General features: G+C 41.3%; 1 protein-coding gene across 2 annotated transcripts; it reads right to left on the reverse strand.

Moving 5' to 3' along the window:
* Positions 1 to 831: 831 nt before the first annotated feature.
* On the reverse strand, positions 832 to 21362 carry MALSU1 (mitochondrial assembly of ribosomal large subunit 1). Of its 2 annotated transcripts, XM_081243702.1 has the most exons (5): positions 21068 to 21362; positions 19318 to 19496; positions 5402 to 5483; positions 3605 to 3796; positions 832 to 895 (listed from the first exon to the last, which is right to left on the reverse strand). In XM_081243702.1, the coding sequence occupies exons 1-4, from the start codon at positions 21321 to 21323 to the stop codon at positions 3609 to 3611; spliced, it is 705 nt and encodes a 234-aa protein (XP_081099828.1). In that variant the 5' UTR covers positions 21324 to 21362; the 3' UTR covers positions 832 to 895; positions 3605 to 3608. The 2 variants fall into 2 exon arrangements, with proteins under 2 accessions (XP_081099828.1, XP_081099829.1); XM_081243703.1 differs by lacking the exon at positions 832 to 895 and having other exon boundaries at positions 3586 to 3796.
* Between the last annotated feature and the right edge of the window lie 448 nt (positions 21363 to 21810).

A 21810-nucleotide genomic window follows, 5' to 3' on the forward strand; every position in this document is an offset into this window, starting at 1 on the left:
TGATAAATCAAGAAGAATGAAAGGCCACCTAGAATATTACATAAATTGCAGCAGGATTTCTGTATTCTCTGCAACCAGTTATTTGAAAATAAGTCAAAAGGTAGAAAAATACAAGAACAACTTTTGGAATATAATTTGAATGACTGTGATATAATACATTTGACCTTTGATACTGAACGCATTCGCCCATTCCCTACCTTGATGGCAAAGCCTGGTATGTACAGTTATGTGGGTGTGGGTGGTCTCCAAGGCCACACTGCTCTCAGAATTGTGTTTCTTTTGTTCATTAAATGATCACAGTCATCATATTATACTGATCTGAAGGGCATATATAATAACCCTTAAATCATTTTGCTTCATTTGTATTTCAAGATGAATTTCTACAGACTAGGTAAGTTTTTCTGAAGATCACTGTATCATTTAAACATTTTGAAAATGACTTGAAATGTTTTCCTAAATGTTTTCAGAAAATCAGTTTATTTTGTAGTTTTAGCCAAAAAGTGCCCTTTTTGTCACTGAATTCATCTAGCATTCATCATTTTCTTCCATACAATGAATTGCTTTAAAAAAAAAAAGTAATGGACTGGCTTTCTGGTTGGATTTTGGGTAAAATGTGCTTAAGGCCAGAGCTCTTCCTCAGTATTTGATTTTTCCAACTTTTTTTTTTTTAAATACAGATAGGTGCTACATTTATATCTGCCTGTTTAAATTCTGTCATGTTTCACTTCTAGCCTTCTAGTGTGGCAAATCATGTTTTACTTTCAATTAAGCATTGGTAATGGAGTATCTGGTAATACTAGGAAATAATTCTGTTGTAATTGAGTTTTGTACTCACCACATATGGATCATTCCTCATCTGTAACGTGCCCCAAATGCAGCTTCATTTTCCAGATACCTTGATGCAGAATAAAGTGTTTCATTATCAGGTGCAGCCTGCTGTGTAGTATGTATTTTTGGCTTTTCAAAAAATTTGGTCAAAGTGTAAACTTAGATTTTTAGTAATGTTCTGTCAATCTCAAGGCAGGCACCAGTATCTACCAATGTCCTTACTGTGAACCTAGATAATACTGTTGCATATGAACTGAGAACTGAAGGTTTTATGTTACAGGACCAGTGGGGTGGTTATGTTTTCTGCTATATTTAAAAAAAAATTTTGGCTGTACTATTCTACAGAATAAGATTTAAACTTCAACTCGGAAAACACTTTGCTAGGCCTGGGAATGAGCATTCCTAGCACTGGGGGATGAAATGCCCCCCCAAAAACCATGGTCAAATTTATGACCATGAAGGGGCCCTGCTGACTGGAACTTGGCACTCACCATTGGCGCTTGCTGTCTGCCTCTACAAAGATTAAATCACGGGCTGCTGCAGCTGCTGACCTTCAACACCCCCTGAAAAGGAGTTCAGAGTGTAGAACAGGGACGAGGCACTCTGTGCTCTGGGAAAAACTGGCAGAACAGGCCTTCAGATAGATAGTTAGATATTTTCAGGAGAAGATTTTATGGGCCCAGATTCTTGCATCTTCTCATACCTAGAGAAACACTAACATCATTAATGGTGACATCTGCTTTGGCTATTAAGGGGAATATTACCATTAAGAGTCAAAATGGAGTAGCTATGGTTTAGACATCCAAGAAAAAACTAGATGGCATTGTGGGTGTGATTTCAGGCAAATCCTTGTATTGCTAAGAACTTGAGTTTTCTGAGCTGTGTCAGACTTGGATGCCACCAGCCGTTCTCAAAATAATGTCTGCTGGCAGCTGGTAACTGAACTGCAGCCTTACTTTTTAAAGGTCTCCTCTTGTAACTATTACATTTTTAGACAACGGAATTGCTTTAGATCATACATTAACAAAAAGAAGAGACATGTTTGATGACCAATAGCACCTGTTACCTATGTGTTAATACTACATTAAAAGTTAAAACCTACCTCAATAAAACTAGACAACTGGCTACGTGGCTACAAGTCTCCCCAAAGCACCAGGTCCAAACTGTGTTTCAGGCTTATTCTCCTGAAAAGAAATGACGTTTATTTTGCCTATTAAAATCCTGTTGTCACTCCTCCAGCTACTTCTGATTGGGTCTGTTACACCAAAATGGCAGACCAAGGGATGAAGATTTTAATCATACAAGACTCAGATCTGGGAATCAGAAGCATTTCCAGTCCAGTGTCTATTCTCCAAATTGAGGCAGGACTATGCCCTATTGTAGCAGGAAGTGGCCAGCACTGTTGTCGCCCAGTTAGTTCCCTGAACTGGAACTGGGCAGGACTCTGGGGGGCTCCAGGATGCAAATCCTTTCTGTGTCCCCTGTTTCTTGTTTGTAGGATATAGGCTTCACTCAGCCTCCTTGACCTTCCCTGAGTTCCAAAGGGCAGATTCAAACAGTTGCTAATCAGGGAAGGGAAGGGATGCAACAACAGGGGAGGAGCAGTCAAGTAGTGTACAGCCTTGGGGCAGGGTCCTGGTTCGCCTCAAGGAGTATGCATAACAACAGCTTTGAGTTCTGCAGGAGCTAAGGCCCCCACCCAGGTGGACGATGGTAACTGCAGGCTGACTGTCCTGTTACCTCACTACCCATCGATCAGAACAAAGTCACACACCCTGCAGCCCTCACCCCCCAATTTTGCCTGCCTTTTCTGGGCCTGGCGATGACCATCCTGTTAGGCCCTTGTCTGTTTCAACTGCTTACAAGGTTCATCCCCAACTGGGTCCAACAGTTTCAGCTAAACTGCTGTTACTACAAGGATGATCGCCAGTTTCGGGCACAGAATACCTCAATTTAGATCAGGTAGAGAGAGACTTCTACTCTACCAGGCGGGACTACGCCAACTCTCAACAGGAAGTACTTACAGAAGAAAGAGACCTCCACTCCAATTCCCAAGAATTATCTTGAGTATGAAGTCTCTCAGGGAGGAGTTGTTAGGGGAAACACTGAAACTGCCTGCCCTGGCCAGGCAACATAGTAACCACCTGCATGAGTTATCTTAAACAGGAGGTCCTGGTAAGGAATGCAGAACTAACAAGCTACTACCAACTGGAAGAATTCAGGAAAGGTCAAAAGGAGAGAGGAGACTTCAGTCTATATGTCCTGCCAACCTCCCAGAATCCTCACTGGAATTCACCTTGGCTGAGCAATGCGTGCACCACCAGGAAGGACCCCGAGTCAGAATGATTGGCCAGAGACAACCCAGAAACTAACACCATTCCCATAAAACACGAGACTGTGAGCCATGTGGTGGAGCAGTCCTCCTGGGTTCCTTTACCCTCCTGCTCTCCACCTGGGTGCCCCTTCCCAAAAAAGTCTCTTGCTTTGTCAGCAAAAAATAAAATAAAAATAAACTCTGAGAGCTCAAGTAAAACACAGGGGCCAATTCAACTTCCAGGAAATCCTGCTGAGATCTTAGGAACAAAGACAATATATTAATTTTAGTTTGAATGTACTGGTTCACAGGGTGAGAAGTAGCTCACTTACCTGCAATTTCCATGTGTCAGTTAGGATTAGTGTCCATAGATAAGACTTGTTTTGACAACAACCAGCTAGGCAGGGTTTAGGAGTAATAAGTGACTCAATCCAAATCTGAAATGACTAAAGCAGTTCATACCATTTTATTCACATTTAAACTCCACAGGAGCCAGAGATGAAGTGTCATCTTCTATTCCAAGAATGAAGTCTTCAGGTAAGGTCTCAGGTGCTATCTGAGCTAACTGGTCATCATAAGAACGAAGGGTCCATAATTTCTCTAATTCGTAGGTTTCTCTGGTTTCTGGAAGCATCAAATGAATCACCATGCTGCCTATCAAGGACAGATAAGACTTACAATGAAGAAGCAGTTCATTTGCTTTTACCCTTGTGATCTCACAAACCTGTGTGACATTTAAAACAGTGGTTCTCAAAGTGTGAACCCCAGATTAGCATTACCTGAGAACTTGTTAGAAATGCAAATTGTGGACACCATCCAGCAAAAATACCACAGAAGTGATGCTGTGCTTTTCTCAGTGCATCATACAGGAGGTATATGATATCCGTATGTAACACTTCTCGTGATGGGGTTCGCTTGGGAGACAGTCCTCCAAGGGTTTCATCACATTTCTGCACAGCCTGTGAGCAAAGCACTGACAGGCGTTTGTTCTGGACTCGGTATGTTTACGGCTGTTGGCAAATATTCTCAGAACTACCGTCTCCCTCCGGGTCCAAGTGCAAGGATGCTTACAGCAGTGGTTTTCAATAAGGGACATTTTTGAGTTTCATGGTTGGGGGGGGTGGAGAGGAGAACATCCTACAATGCACAGAATATTCCTCGGCACCCGAATTACCTGGCCGAAAATGTTAATAGCGGCAAGGCTGAGAAACCCTGACATACAGCCTTGGCCAAAAAAGTGTTTTCCACCAGAGCAAATGCAGGCCTGCTTCCTGCCCATTATAAAAGATGTAGATACCCTAATCTCAGGGTTCTTCTCTTAGAACTTTGTGTGCAGGTGTCATCTGGTCCTGTGTTGCTCAGGGACCCTGGTGCAAAAATGGTGCTTGACGCTGGCTACTGCTATTGCTGAGTAACAAACCGTGCTTCATCAAACCTTGACTAACTTGTTGGCTTACACGTAAGATAAAATCTCAGCCCCTTCACAGTTCTTCAGTTACTGTTTGTCCCTTTGTATTAACTGTCTTTTGGGGAAATACTTTGAAACTATGTATGTGTTAATACCCAAATTTGTTAAATCTTTCCAAAATTCTAGTCCTCTGCTCTTGTCCTTCCCTGTGCCTAGAACACCCTTCACCTTATCTGAGTTATTTAAGGCCAAGGTTATGTGTACCCCAAGGTGCCTTCCACCACCACTAGGGGATCTCTCCCATGTTATCCATCCCGTTCTCCACCAGCTTTCTGACCTGTATGGCAACTTACATACATACCATGTGAGATGAGGATTTCACATGTGAATAAGACCAACTAAGTTATAAGAAAACTTATTTTAGACACACTTCAAAAATTGTATGTGGAGATAATAAGAACCTGCTGTATAAAAAAATAAAATTCTGGGCCTCCCTGGTGGCGCAGTGGTTGAGAGTCTGCCTGCCGATGCAGGGGATACGGGCTCGTGCCCCGGTCCGGGAAGATCCCATATGCCGCGGAGCGGCTGGGCCCGTGAGCCATGGCCACTGAGCCTGCGCATCCGGAGCCTGTGCTCCGCAACGGGAGAGGCCACAACAGTGAGAGGCCCGCGTACCGCAAAAATAAAAAAAAATAAAATAAAATAAAAAATAAAAAAAAATAAAATTCTAAAGTTAAAAAGAAAAATGTATGTGGAGAAACACTGAGATCTCAGTCCTTTTACAACTGAAAATAGTTCAAGATTAGTGCAATATCAAATATTTTTCTGTAGAATGTGCCAAAATAACTTACCAAAGTCCACACAGAGCCAGTCATCAGTGTCCTTCCCTTCGATCTTAACATGAGGCTCACTTTTACGTTTCAGGTATTTGTACTGAAAAAAGCCAGATCACATATTAAAGGGGAAGAGGATAGGGGAAATCTCTGTTCTTATTGAGCATCTGGGGGTATTTTTCTTGGTCTTAATTTGGCAACTAACTTATTCATTCCTCACAGCTACACCATGGCCCTTAATATAAACATAGGGAAACTTTTTTCCCCCTTAAATCCTACCCACCTCCTACACCTCTCTCCTGCATCCTCCTGCCCAAACCCTTCTGACAGGGCCACCTCACTCATTTATCAAGGTGCCTCAGAGGCAGGCCTAAACTCTCTCAATATCCACTTCTCACATACATCATCCCTTCTGTCCATCCCAGCTTCCTTTCCCTCTCAGGGGAGACAGATGCTGCCTTCCTGTTTTAAGGCTAGGTCTTCTCAGTTCTAATGATTCCATCTCATCTACTTTCATGACAGTGTTAATGGGATATTATCATCCCATAATCTCTATTCCCAGCAGATTCCATGTATGGTCTAAAACAACAAATACACTAATGTTAGAAAAAAAATACTATTACAAGACAAGGACATTATATAATGATAAAAGGGTCAACCAACCAAGATGACATAACAATTAGAAACATGCACCAAAAATCAGAGCTCCTAAATATATGAAACAAATATTGACAAAATTGAAGGGAGAAATAGATAGCAACCCAGTAATATAGCAGACTCAATACCCCATTTGCATTAATGGATGGAAGATCAATAAGGAAATAGAGAACTTGAACAGCACTACAGACCAACTGAACCTAATGGACATTAACAGAACATTCTACCCAACAACAGCAGGATACACATTTTTCTCAAGTGCACATGGAACATTCTCCAGGATAGATCATATGTTAGGCAACAAAACAAGTCTTAATAAATTCAAAGATTAAACTCATATAAAGTATATTTTCTGATCACAATGAAATGAACTAGAAATAAAACTAGAAAATCCACAAATATGTGGAAATCAATTGTTTTATTACCTTAAACAACTGATCAAAGAAGAAATCACAAGGGAAATTAGAAAATATCTTGAGACGAAGTTACAGAATGCAGTGAGAGCAGCAGTAAGAAGGAAATGTATAGCTGTATATGCTTACATGAAAAAAATAGTTGCCAAATCAACAACATGAATTATACCTTAAAGAACTAGGAAATGCACCATCAAAAAATCGACAAATAATAAATGCTGGAGACGGTGTGGAGAAAAGGGAACCCTCTTGCACTGTTGGTGGGAATGTAAATTGATACAACCACTATGGAGAACCATATGGAGGTTCCTTAAAACACTAAAAATAGAATTACCATATGACCCAGCAACCCCACTCCTGGGCATATATCCAGAGAAAACCATAATTCAAAAAGACACATGCACCCCAATGTTCACTGCAGCACTATTTACAAAAGCCAAGACATGGAAGCAACTGAACTGTCCATAGAGGAGTGGATAAAGATGTGGTACATATATACAATGGAATGCTACTTGGCCATAAAAAAAGAATGAAATAATGCCATTTGCAGCAACAGGGGCCTAGAGATTATCATACTGAGTGAAGTAAATGAGACAAATACATAATATCACATATGTGGAATCTAAAAGGTACAAATGACCTTATTTACAAAACAAACAGTCACAGATATAGAAAACAAACTTATGGTTATGGGGGGGGATAAATTGGGAGACTGGGATAGACATATACTGCAGATACTACATATAAAATAAATAATAAGTACTGACTGTAAGAATAAGAGTATTGAGGGAACTCTACTCAAATACGCTGTAATGACCTATATGAGAAAAGAATCTAAAAAAGAGTGGATATATGTATATGTATAACTGATTCGCTTTGCTGTACAGCAGAAACTAACAACACTGTAACTCAACTATACTCCAACAAAAGTTAATTTAAATAAATAAATAAATGCTGGAGAGGATGTGGAGAAAAGGGAACCCTCCTACAGTGTTGGTGGGAATGTAAATTGGTATGGCCACTATGGAGAACAGTGTGGAGGTTCCTCAAAAAACTAAATATAGAACTACCACATGAGGGACTTCCCTGGCAGTCCAGTGGTTAACACTCTGCAGGGGTGTGGCTTCAATCCCTGGGTGGGGAACTGAGATCCTGCACACCATGCAGCATGGTCAAAAAACCTATCTTAAGAGATACAGATATAGATAGATATAGATAGATATATAAATATAGATGTATATAGAACTACCATATGATCCAGCAAGCCCACTCCTGGGCATATCCAGAGAAAACCGTAATGCAAAAAGACACATGCATCCCAATGTTCACTGCAGCACTATTTACAATAGCCAAGACATGGAAGCAACCTAAATGTCCATTGACAGAGGAGCAGATAAAGAAGATGTGGTACCTATATACAATGGAATATTACTCAGCCATAAAAAAGAAAGAAATAATGCCATTTGCAGCCACATGGATGGACCTAGAGATTATCACACTAAGTGAAGTCAGAGAGACAAAGACAAGTATCATGATATCGCTTATATGTGGAATCTAAAAAAAAATGGTACAAATGAACTTATTTACAAAGCAGAAATAGAGTCACAGATGTAGAAAACAAACTTATGGTTACGGGGGGGGGGAAAGCAGGGGGATGGGCGGGGGTGGACAAATTGGGAGATTGGGATTGATACATACACACTACTATATATAAAATAGATAACTAATAATGACCTACTGTCCTTATTAGGACCTACTGTCCTACTGTCCATCTACAAAAACTAACTGAAACTAACTGAAGTCAATGACCAAATTAAAACAAAATAGACAAAAATCAATGAAACCAAGATTTCGTTTTTCAGAAAGATCAAGAAAATTGACCAATAAACCCCCAGATAACTAAAATCAGAAATAAGTGAGGAGACATTAGAGACACAACAAACTGGAAAACCCAGAATAAATGGACAAATTCCTAGAAACACACAACCTACCAAGCCTGCATCATGAAGAAACAAAGTATGAATAGCCCTATTCAATAATAGGAACAGGATTGAGTCATTAATCAAAAACCTCCCAACACAACTGTATCTCAAACGAAAGGGTGGGGTATAGAGAAAAGAACACACAGAGAAGAAGGAAGGAAAAAAACCTCCCAACAAAGAAAAGCCCTGGACCACATGGCTTCTTCACTGGTGAATTCTACCAAATACTTAAACATAAGCTAACATCAAATTTTGCTATAACTCTTGCAAAAAACTGAGGAAGCGGCAACACTTCCTAACTTATTCTATGAGAGTAGCATTAACCTGATACCAAGACCAGACAAAGACCCTATAAGAAAACACTACAGACCAATATCCTTGATGAATACTGATGGAAAAATCCTGAATGAAATACTAACAAACCTAATTCAATACCGCATTCAAAGAATTATATATCAACACCACATGGGATTTATTCCTGGAATGTAAGGATGATTCCACATGAAAAAAACAATGTAGGGACTTCCCTGGTGGCACAGTGGTTAGGAATCCACCTGCCAATGCAGGGGACATGGGTTTGAGCCCTTGTCTGGCAAGATCCCACATGCCATGGAGCAACTAACTCCGTGCGCCACACCTACGAAAGCCTGTGCTCTAGAGCCCATGAGCCACAACTACTGAGCCCACATGCCACAACTACTGAAGCCCACGCACCCATGTGCTCCGCAACGAGAGACCACCACAATGAGGAGCCTGCGCACCGCAACGAAAAGTAGCCCCCACTTGCCACTACCAGAAACAGCCCACGCACAGAAACAAAGACCCAACACAGCCAAAAATAAATTAATTTTAAAAATCAATGTAATAAACCACATTAACAAAATGAAAGATGAAAACCACAGGATCATTTCAAATTTATGCAGAAAAAGCATTTGACAAAGTTCAATACCCTTTCATGACAAAAACTCAACAGAGATGAGGAAAAAAAAAAACAAACCTACTTTAAGGTAATTAAGGCCATACATGAAGAGCCCACAGCGATTAGCTATCATCATACTTGATGGCAAAAAACTGAAAGTTTTTCCTCTCAGATCAGGAACAACACAAGAATGCCCACTTTAGCCACCTTCTATTCAACACAGTACTGGAAGTTCTAGCCATGGCATTTAGAGCAAGGCAAAACAAAAGAAAAAAGTAACAAAATTGGATAGGAAGAAATAAAATTGTCTCAGTTTGCAGACGACATGCTCTTAATACGTAGAAAACCCTAGGGCTTCCCTGGTGGCGCAGTGGTTAAGAATCCGCCTGCCAACACAAGAGACACGGGTTCGACCCCTGGCCCAGGAAGAACCCACATGGCGCGGAGCAACTAAGCCTGTGCACCACAACTACTGCGCCTGCGCTCTAGAGCCCGCGTGCCACAACTACTGAAGGCTGCACGCCTAGAGGCCGTGCTCCGCAAGAAGAGAAGCCACTGAAATGAGAAGCCTGCGCACCACAACAAAGAGTAGCCCCTGCTCGCCGCAACCAGAGAAAGCCTGCATGCAGCAACGAAGACCCAACACAGCCATAAATAAATAAATAAATAAATTTATTTAAAAAAAGAAAAGAAAACCCTAAAGATTGCACCCAAATAAACCTGTCAGAAAAAATGAATTCGGCAAAGTTGTAGAATATTAGATCAAAACCCCAAAATGAGTTGCGTTTCTGTACACTTAATAAGCAACCTGTAAAGAAAATTAAGAAAACAATTCTGGGACTTCCCTGGTGGCACAATGGTTAAGAATCCGCCTGCCAATGCAGGGGACACGGGTTCGAGCCCTGGTCGGGGAAGGTTCCACATGCCGCAGAGCAGCTAAGTCTATGCTCCACAACTACTGAGCCTGCGCTCTAGAGCCTGCGAGTCACAACTACTGAAGCCCGTGCGCCTAGAGCCTGTGCTCCACAACAAGACAGCCACCGCAATGAGAAGCCTGCACACCACAATGAAGAGTAGCCCCCGCTCACTGCAACCAGAGGAAGCCCGCGTGCAGCAACGAAGACCCAACTCAGCCATCAATAAATATTTTTAAAAAAGAAAATACTTCTATTTACAATAGAATCAAAAAGGATAAAATACTTAGAAATAAACATAACCATGGAAGCAAGACTCATACACTGAAAACTACAAAACGTTGCAAAGATGCCACCAATAATCAGACACCCTGTATCCATGAATTGGAACACAATATTGTTAAGACTTTATCTACAGATTCAATACAATCAATCTCTATCAAAATCCCAGACTTTTTTTTTGTAGAAATAGAAAACTCCATCCTAAAATTTATATGTAATCTAAAGAGATCCCAAATAGCCAAAAACAATCTTGAAAGGGAAGAGCACAGTTGAAGATCTCAACTTTCTTGATTTAAAAACTTACTACAAAGCTACAGTAATCAAAACAGTGATTAAGATAAACTTATAGACCACTGGAATAAAATAAAGAGCCCATATGGTCAAATGATTTTTCAACAAGGGTGCCAAGTCCATTCAATAGGGAAAGGCAGTCCTTTCAACAAATAGTGCTGGGAAAACTAGATTATCTACATGCAAGATAATGAAGCTGGAGTCTTTATCTGACACCATCTACAAAAACTAACTGAATACCAAAGACCTAAACATGAAACCTAAAACTATAAAAATCTTAGAAGAAAACACAGTGGATAAGACTGGTTCAAGATGGCAGAGTAGAAGGATGTGCACTCACTCCCTCTTGCAAGAGCACCAGAATCACAACTAACTGCTGAACAATCATCGACAGGAAGACACTGGAACTCACCAAAAATAAGATTCCCCACAACCAAAGACAAAGGAGAAGCCAGAATGAGACGGTGGGAGGGGCACAATCACAATAAAATCAAATCCTCTAACTGCTGGGTGGTGACTCACAAACTGGAGAACACTTATACCACAGAAGTACACCCACTGGAGTGAAGGTTCTGAGCCCCTCGCCAGGCTTCCCAACCTGGGGGTCCGGCAACAAGAGGAGGAATTCCTAGAGAACCAGACTTTGAAGGCTAGTGGGATTTGATTGCAGGACTCCAACAGGACTGGGGGAAACAGAGTCCACTCTTGGAGGGCACACACAAAGTAGTGTCCGCATCGGGACCCAGGGGAAGAAGCAGTGACCCCATAGGACACTGAATCAGACCTACCTGCTAGTGTTGGAGGGTCCCCTGCAGAGGCGGGGGGTGGCTGTGGCTCACCGTGAGGACAAGGACACTGGCAGCAGAAGTTCTGGGAAGTATTGCTTGGTGTGAGCCCTCCCAGAGTCTGCTATTAGCCCCACCAAAGAGCCGGGTGGGCTCCAGTGTTGGGTCGCCTCAGGCCAAAAAACCAACAGGGAGGGAAACCAGCCCCACCCATCAGTAGACAAGCGGATTAAAGTTTTATTGAGCTCTGCCCACCAGAGCAACACCCAGCTCTACCCACCACCACTCCCTCCCATCAGGAAACTTGCACAAGTCTCTTAGATAGCCTCTTCCACCAGAGGGCAGACAGCAGAAGCAAGAAGAACTACAATCCTGCAGCCTGTGGAACAAGAACCACATCCACAGAAAGAGAGACAAGATGAAAAGGCAGAGGGCTATTGTACCAGATGAAGGAACAAGATAAAACCCCAGAAAAACAACTAAATGAAGTGCAGATAGGAAACCTTCCAGAAAAAGAATTCAGAATAATGATAGTGAAGATGATCCAGGACCTTGGAAAAAGAATGGAGGCAAAGATCGAGAAGATGCAAGAAATGTTTAACAAAGACCTAGAAGAATTAAAGAACAAACAGAGATAAACAATACAATAACTGAAATGAAGAATACACTAGAAGGAACCAATAGCAGAATAACTGAGGCAGAAGACAGGTAAGTGGCCTGGAGACAGAATGGTGGAATTCACTGCTGTGGAACAGAATAAAGAAAAAAGAATGAAAAGAAATGAAGACAGCCTAAGAGACCTCTGGGACAACATTAAATGCAACAACATTCGCATCATAGGGATCCCAGAAGGAGGAGACAGAAAGGACCCGAGAAAATATGTGAAGAGATTATAGTCGAAAACTTCCCTAACGTGGGAAAGGAAATAGCCACCCAAGTCCAGGAAGCACAGAGTCCCAGGAAGGATAAACCCAAGGAGAAACACACCGAGACACATGGTCATTCAACTGACAAAAATTAAAGACAAAGAAAAATTATTGAAAGCAACAAGGGAAAAATGACAAATAACATACAAGGGAACTCCCATAAGGTTAACAGCTGACTGCTCAGCAGAAACTCTACAAGCCAGAAGGGAGTGGCATGATATACTTCAAGTGATGAAAGGGAAGAACCTACAACCAAGATTACTCTACCCAGCAAGGATCTCATTCAGATTTGATGTAGAAATCAAAAGCTTTACAGACAAGCAAAAGAGAATTCAGCACCACCAAACCAGCTCTACAACAAATGCTAAAGGAACTTCTCTAAGTGGGAAATACAAGAGAAGAAAAGAGCCTACAAAAACAAACCCATAACAATTCAGAAAATGGTCATAGGAACATACATATTGATAATTACCTTAAACGTGAATGGATTAAATGCTCCAACCAAAAGACACAGGCTCACTGAATGGATACAAAAACAAGACCCATGCTGTCTACAAGAGACTCACTTCAGACCTAGGGACACATAAAGAGTGAAAAGTGAGGGGATGGTAAAAGATATTCCATGCAAATGGAAATCAAAAGAAAGCTGGAATAGCAATACTCATATCAGATAAAATAAACTTTAAAATAAAGAATGTTATGAGAGACAAGGAAGGCCACTACATAATGATAAAGGGATCAATCCAAAAAGAAGATATAACAATTATAAATATATATGCACCCAACATAGGAGCACCTCAATACATAAAGCAACTGCTAACAGCTATAAAAGAGGAAATCGACAGTAACACAAAAATAGTGGGGGACTTTAACACCTCACTTAAACCAGTGGACAGATCATCCAAACAGAAAATTAATCAGGAAACACAAGCTTACATGACACAATAGACCAGATAGATTTAATTGATATTTATAGGACATTCCATCCCAAAACAACAGATTACACTTTCTTCTCAAGTGCACACAGACAATTCTCCAGGACAGATCACATCCTGGGTCACAATTCAAGCCCCAATAATTTTAAGAAAATTGAAATCATATCAAGCATCTTTTCTGACCACACTATGAGATTAGAAATTACAGGGAAAAAAAACGTAAAAAACAAACACATGGAGGCTAAACAATATGTTACTAAGAGATCACTGAAGAAATCAAAGAGGAAATGAAAAAATACCTAGAGACAAATTACAATGAAAACATGAAGATCCAAAGCCTATGGGATGCAGCAAAAGCAGTTCTAAGAGGGAATTTTGCAGCAATACAATCCTACCTCAAGAAACAAGAAAAATCTCAAACTAACCTTACACCTAAAGGAACTAGGGAAAGAACAAACAAAACCCAAAGTTAGCAGAAGGAAAGAAATCATAAAGTTCAGAGCAGAAATAAATGAAACAGAAACAAAGAAAACAATAGCAAAGATCAATAAAACTAAAAGCTGGTTCTTTGAGAAGGTAAACAAAATTGATAAATCACTAGCCAAAAAAAAGGGAGAAAAAGAGGGAGAGGACTCATATCAATAAAATTAGAAATGAAAAAGAAGTTACAACAAACACCACAGAAATACAAACCATCCTGAGAAACTACTACAAGCAACTCTCTGCCAATAAATTGGACAACCTGAAAGAAATGGACAAATTCTTAGAAAGGTATAACCTTCCAATAATGAACCAAGAAGAAATAGAAAATACGAACAGACCAATCACAATGAAATTGAAACTGTGATTAAAAATCTTCCAACAAACAAAAGTCCAGGACCAGAGGGCTTCACAGGTGAATTCTATCAAACATTTAGAGAAGACCTAACACCCATCCTTCTCAAACTCTTCCAAAATATTGCAGAGGAAGGAACACTCCCAAACTCATTCTATGAGCCCACCATCACCCTGATACCCAAACCAGACAAAGATAGTATAAAAAAGGAAAATTACAGACCAATATCACTGATGAATATAGACGCAAAAATCCTCAACAAAATACTAGCAAACAGAATCCAACAACACATAGAAGGATCATACACCATGATCAAGTGGGATTTATCCCAGGGATGCAAGGATGCTTCAACATATGCAAATCAATGTGATATACCATATTAACAAATTGAAGAATAAAAACCATATGATCATCACAATAGATGCAGAAAAAGCTTTTGACAAAACTGAACACCCATTTATGATAAAAACTCTCCAGAAAGTGGGCACAGAGGGAACCTACCTCAACATAATAAAGGTCATATATGACAAACCCACAGCAAATATCATTCTCAATGGTGAAAAACTGAAAGCGTTTCCTCTAAGATCAGGAATGAGACAAGGATGTCCACTCTCACCACTATTATTCAACATAGTTTTGAAGTCCTAGCCATGGCATTCAGAGAAGAAAAAGACATAAAAGGAATACAAATTGGAAAAGAAGAAGTAAAACTGTCACTGTTTGCAGAAGACATGATACTATACATAGAGAATCCTAAAGATGCCACCAGAAAGCTAGTAGAGCTAATCAATGAATTTGGTAAAGCTGCAGGATACAAAATTAATGCACAGGCATCTCTTGCATTCCTATACACTAATGATGAAAAATCTGAAGAAGAAATTAAGCAAACACTCCCATTTACCACTGCAACAAAAAGAATAAAATACCTAGGAATAAACCTAACTAGGGAGACAAAACACCTGTATGCAGAAAACTATAAGACACTGATGAAAGAAATTAAGATGATACAAACAGATGGAGAGATATACCATGTTCTTGGATTGGAAGAATCAATATTGTGAAAATCACTATACTACCCAAAGCAATCTACAGATTCAATGCAATCCCTATCAAATTACCAATGGCATTTTTTACAGAACTAGAACAAGAAATCTTAAAATCTGTATGGAGACACAAAAGACTCCGAATAGCCAAAGCAGTCTTGAGGGAAAAAAATGGAGCTGAAGGAATCAGACTCCCTTCCGACTATACTACAAAACTAAAGTAATCAAGACCATATGGTACTGGCACAAAAACAGAAATATAGATCAATGGAACAGGATAGAAAGCCCAGAGATAAACCCACGCACCTATGGTCAACTAATCTATGACAAAGGAGGCAAGGATATACAATGGAGAAAAGGCAGTCTCTTCAATAAGTGGTGCTGGGAAAACTGGACAGCTACACGTAAAACAATGAAATTAGAACGCTCCCTAACACCATACACAAAAAGAAACTCAAAATGGATTAGAGACCTAAATGTAAGAGTGGACGCTATAAAACTCTTAGAGGAAAACACAGGAAGAACGCTCTTTGACATAAATCACAGCAAGATCTTTTTTGATCCACCTCCTAAAGTAATGGAAATAAAAACAAAAATAAACAAATAGGACTTAATGAAACTTAAAAGCTTTTGCAAAGCAAAAGAAACTACAAGCAAGATGAAAAGACAACCCTCAGAATGGGAAAAAATATTTGCAAACGAATCAACGGACAAAGGGTTAATCTCCTAAATATATAAAGAGCTCATGCATCTCAATATTAAAAATAAAAACAACCCAATCCAAAAATGGGCAGAAGACCTAAATAGACATTTCTCCAAAGAAGACATACAGATGGCCAAGAAGCACATGAAAAGCTGTTCAACATCACTAATTATTAGAGAAATGCAAATCAAAACTACAATGAGGTATCACCTCACATTGGTTATAATGGGCATTATCAGAAAATCTACAAACAACAAATGCTGGAGAGGGTGTGGAGAAAAGGGAACCCACTTGCAGTGTTGGTGGGAATGTAAATTGATACAGCCACTATGGAGAACAGTATGGAGGTTCCTTAAAAACTAAAAATAGAATTACCATATGACCCAGCAATCCCACTACCGGGCATATACCCAGAGAAAACCATAATTCAAAAAGACACATGCACCCCAATGTTCATTACAGCACTACTGACAATAGCCAGGACATGGAAGCAACCTAAATGCCCATCAACAGACAAATGCATAAAGAAGATGTGGTACATATATACAATGGAATATTACTCAGCCATATAGAGGAATGAAATTGGGTCATTTGTAGAGACGTGGATGGATCTAGAGACTGTCATACAGAGTGAAGTAAGTCAGAAAGAGAAAAACAAAATTGTATATTAATGCACATATGTGGAATCTAGAAAAACTGTACAGATGAACTGGTTCGCAGGGCAGAAATAGAGACACAGATGTAGAGAACAAACATATGGACACCAAGGGGGGAAAGTGGCGGGGGCAGGTGATGGTGTGATGAATTGGGAGATTGGGATTGACATATATACACTAATATATATATAATGGGTAACTAATAAGAACTTGCTGTATAAAAAAATAAAATTCTTGGGCTTCCCTGGTGGCGCAGTGGTTGAGAGTCCGCCTGCCGATGCAGGGGACACGGGTTCGTGCCCCGGTTCGGGAAGATCCCACATGCTGTGGAGCGGCTGGGCCCGTGAGCCATGGCCGCTGAGCCTGGCGTCCGGAGCCTGTGCTCCACAAGGGGAGAGGCCACAACAGTGAGAGGCCCACATACAGCCAAAAAAAAAATAAAATAAAATAAAATTCTTAAATTCAAAAAAATAAAAAAATTAAGTAATCCAAAAAAAAAAAAAGAAAAGCTTCATGACATTGGATTTGGCAATGATTTCTTGGATATGAGACCAAAGGCAACAGCAGAAAAATTTAAAACTTTGGTGCATTAAAGGACACAATGAACAGAGTAAGAAGGCAACCTACAGAATGGGAGAAAATATTTGCAAATCACATAGATGATACGGGATTTATATCCAGAATATACAGAGAACTCCTACAACTTCACAATAAAAAAACAAACTCGGTTAAAACATGGGCAAAGGACCTGAACAGGCATTTCTCCAAATATACACAAATGGCTAATAACCATGAGAAAAGATGCTCAACATCACTAATTTAGGGAAATGCAAATCAAAACCACAACAAGGTACCACTTCACTCTCATTAGGATTACTATCAATATTATCAACAAACCAGAAAATAACGAAAATAACAAGTGGTGATGTACAGAAATTGGAACCCTTGTGCACTGCTGGTGGGAATGTAAAGTGGTGCAACTACTGTGTAAAAGTGTGATGGTTCCTCAAAAAATTAAACACAGAATTACCATGATCTGGCAATTCCACTTATGAAATTAAAAGCAGGGATCTGAACAGATATTTCTACACTCATGTTTAGGGCAGCATTATTCACAATAGCCAAAAGGTGGAAGCAACCCAAATGCCCACCAATGGGTGAATAAGATAAAATGTGGTATTTACATACATTAAAATAATCAGTCTTAAAAAGAAGGAAATTCTGACACATGCTACAACACAGATGAACCTTGAAAAATATTATGCTAAGTGAAATAAGCCAGTCACAAAAGGAAAATTAGAGTATGATTCCACTCAAGGAGGTACTTATTAGTGTAGTCAAATTCACAGAGGCAGAAAGCAGTATGGTGGACGCCAGAGGCTGGGGGAAGGAAGAATGGGAAGTTATTGTTTAATGTGTACAGAGTTTTTTGCAAGATGAAAACAGAAAAACGTTCTGGAGATGGATAGTGGTAATGGTTGCACAACAATGTGAATGTAATTAACATCACTTAACTGTACACCTAAAAATGGCTAAAATATGTAATATTTTACCACAAACAAGAACAAAACTTTCTTGACCTTGCATTTTTCTCCCTCATCTAAAATTTTTGCAGAAGGAATTTCTATTCCCCTCCCTTGCTCTTCCACAGAAACTTTCTCTGAAAAATCTCTTTCTTTTTATATCTCCAAGTCCAGTGGTCACTTCTAAGTCTTACTCTGTCTTACTATTACATCTGACAGAGACCCTAGGATCCTGCCTTTTAACTTCTCCATGCCCTCCTAGTTCTCTTAGTCTCTCCAACTACCCCCTCTTTTTGAATCTTCCTTTGTTCTGCCATGTTGCACCAGGGTTTTGTTCTCAGTCCCCTTATTTTACCACCCTTCTCTAGGCAATCCCAGCTATTCTTTTGGTCTTAACTGTTCCCTCTCTGACCAATTTTCAACAGGGTGAAAGAAGTATGAAAGTGAACTTCCTTCTCTTTCCTCAACTAGACCTGTGAATTTGGAGGGTTAAGAACGAAATCTTTTTAATTTTTGTCTTCCCAATACCCAGCACCGTGCCTGGGAACACTGGACATGCTCAAACATTTGAATTAAACTCTAGGCCAGCACTATCCAATATAAGTTTCTGCAACTATGGAAATGTTTTATATTTGTGTCCAGTATGGTAGCCATTAGCCACATGTGGCCACCAAGCACCTGAAATGTGGCTAGTACAACTGAAGAACTGAATTTTTAGTTTTATTTTATAATTACATAGCCACATGGGGCTAGTGGGTATCACACTGGACAGTTTTGCTCTAGAAATCCCTCTGGGTTATACTGTCTTCTAGCCTGCCTCAGGTAATTTTTTTCTTGTATTATTTTTCTTGTCACAAGAGACAAGAATGTAAAATATCTTGACCGACTAAGGCTAGATATTGGTCCCCATAACTTTCACTATCAAAGAACATAAAACACTCATGCAAATTCTAAAAATCTGGGCTTCTTATATAATCTTAGAGTTTAGTTTTTAAATGTGGCTTTTCCGCCTGATGCATTGACACTATTCCATTAAGTTAAAGGTTCCAAAGAAAAAGAAAGCATCCTACCATTTTCACAATGTAGTAGGCCATGGCATGTAAGTGTCGAGTAGAAGTTCCACTACCAATTACAAAGTAATCTGTATATTTCATTTCTGGAGGAACCTTGATGACACAAATGTCTCTTGCATTTTCTTGCCTCAGAAGTGAAACCAGCATATCGATGTCAAACTTGGGACCAGTATGATCTGAAATGCACAAAGATTTGCTTTTGTCAGGTGGCCAAGTAAAGACAGACACGATATGCACCCAGAGATGCGGGCAGCTGACAGCGAAACCACTCCTCCATGAAGGTGTTTAGGCCTCCTGGAAGTTGCAGCTGGGCACTGGTTTCATATAGCACTGCTCAACTTATGGGAAGGGTGCGCAGGTCACAGACAGCCACCACACACATCCTTTCCTATTAGCGCATGCAAGTAGAACCAGACATCAGCAACAACGGCTTTCTGATCTAGTACCTGAGGAAATGAGTAACACAGATCAAGCAGAGAACTGCTATTCAAAGAGAGGAAAACGGGAATTCCCTGGTGGCGCAGTGGTTAAGAATCCACCTTGCCAATGCAGGGTTCGAGCCCTGGTCTGGGAAGATCCCACATGCCGCGGAGCAACTAAGCCCGTGCACCACAACTGCTGAGCCTGCGTGCCACGGCTGCCGGGCCCGCGTGGCACAGCCACTGAGGGCCGCGTGCCTAGAGCCCGTGCTCTGCAACAGGGGAGGCCATCGCAGTGAGAAGGCCGCGCACCACAGCGAAGAGCAGCCCCCGCTCGCCGCAACTAGAGAAAGCCCATGCGGAGCAACAAAGACCCAACACAGCCAAAAAAAATAAATAAATAACGATAATAATAATAATAATAGTTAATAATAATAATTTTAAAAAGGAGAGGAGAACAAGCACAATTTGGGGAGGTGGTAATATCTTGGGGCACATTAAACTGAATTCCAGCCACAAAGGGTCACAGAACTAGAACCGTGAACTGGAAGGGCTCTTGGGTAGTATCCGTCCACAACCTTCATTTGAGAGAGAAACTGAGAACTAGCTGAGTAAGTGTGTGGCCCCAAATCTACCAATCGGAGGGTTAAAATTTTAACAGCAATTCTCATTTTGAACTCTCGAGGTTTTCTTACAATGCCAGCTGGGTTATGTAACAACTGTATTATCTGTGAAAACCGTTTTTTGTTTTTTATTTTTCCTCTAGAGATTTAGATATTCAGCTCTTCACCGTGGTGTACAAGAGCCTGTGGACTTAACAGCTCTCTTCAGTTCTAAAGCTGACTCCCAGGGCCCTAGTGGCTAACCTCTCCCTCTCATACTTCATCCTTTCACAGGTGTGATATGTTTACCACCTCTCAAGTTTCTAAAAGCTTACAATACTTAGAGGCTCTTAAATTGGCCCCATCTCCTATTAGCGCTTCTTACGCACCCCTGAGCCCCCAGACCCTGGCTCTTCCTCAGAATCCTCACGCCCCAACATTCTCAACAAGTCCATTTCTCGGAACCCTAGACAGAGCGTGAAGGGGGATGAGGACGGTGAGGTTGTGATGCCAGGGGTCCGACGTGGCCGTTCGGACAGACGCCTGGGGTTTGGGAGACTTCAGTCCATCTCTTGATCCCACTGTGAAATGCAAAGTTGGTGCCGACAACCTTTGCAGTCCCTTCCAGTTCTGCTCTGTAGGAGTTTTGTGACCCCATGAGAAACGCAAAAAGAGAGGAACTCAGCCTCTTTAGCTGGGACCCGGCTCCCTCCTCCTCGTCCGTACCTCCGGTGCCTGACTCCGGGCGCCCCTCGCCGGCTGTTCCCTCCGCCCGCTCCTCCAGGCCCGGCCCGCCGTGCGGGCCGCGCGCTCGGTCGGGGGCCGGGCAGACCTTGCCGAGCGTCGGTCCCACCGGAAGTCGCCCCACGGAAAGCAGCCGAAGCCGGAGCCCCGCGGCCGCCGCGGGCCACGCTCCCAGGGAGAAGGCCCGGCGCCACAGCAACGCCCCGAGCCGCAGCGCCACGCAGCCCCACGGCCCCATCGCCGTCGCCACGCGTTGACTCACGAGGCGGGGCTTAATGGGGCTCGGGCGGGCCTGCGGCTTTCCATAGGCCAGTTCAACGCGGCAGGGCTTGGAAAATTGACGTCAGGAGCGTGGGCGTGGCCAGGGCCCGAAGGTGGGGCCGTGGGCGGAGTGGGAGGAGGAGAGTAACCCGACAGTGACCCGGAAGAAATTAGGGATTAGGGATTAGGTTGTGTAGGCGTCAGAGGACGAGGATTTCTCTACTCACCTTGCGTTTCCCTGCACCATACTGACGCATTGTGTCTTCCTTGAATTGTTCTTATTTTTCCTTGATGTCTCCGTTCACTGGAATGTAAACAGCATGAAGGCAGAAATTTTTGTTTTTATCTGTTCTCTCCACAGCACCTAAAGCTGAAAGTACGGAAGTTGCTTCTGTTGATTAGACTGGAATTAGGACATAGCCCATTACCAAAGAAGTTGTCAAGATTCCCTTGCAAATTTGAAA

Source organism: Mesoplodon bidens (genome assembly GCF_964165515.1).
Source record: "Mesoplodon bidens genome assembly, chromosome: 9".
Lineage (NCBI taxonomy): Eukaryota > Metazoa > Chordata > Mammalia > Artiodactyla > Ziphiidae > Mesoplodon > Mesoplodon bidens.

Coding starts and splice junctions, on each gene's coding strand:
- MALSU1 (XM_081243702.1), bottom strand. CDS start 21,323: ATGGGGCCGTGGGGCTGCGTGGCGCTGCGGCTCGGGGCGTTGCTGTGG. Junction 19,497..21,067: donor CCCGGAGTCAGGCACCGGAG/GTACGGACGAGG, acceptor TGTGCATTTCAG/ATCATACTGGTCCCAAGTTT. Junction 5,484..19,317: donor CCTACTACATTGTGAAAATG/GTAGGATGCTTT, acceptor GGCTTTTTTCAG/TACAAATACCTGAAACGTAA.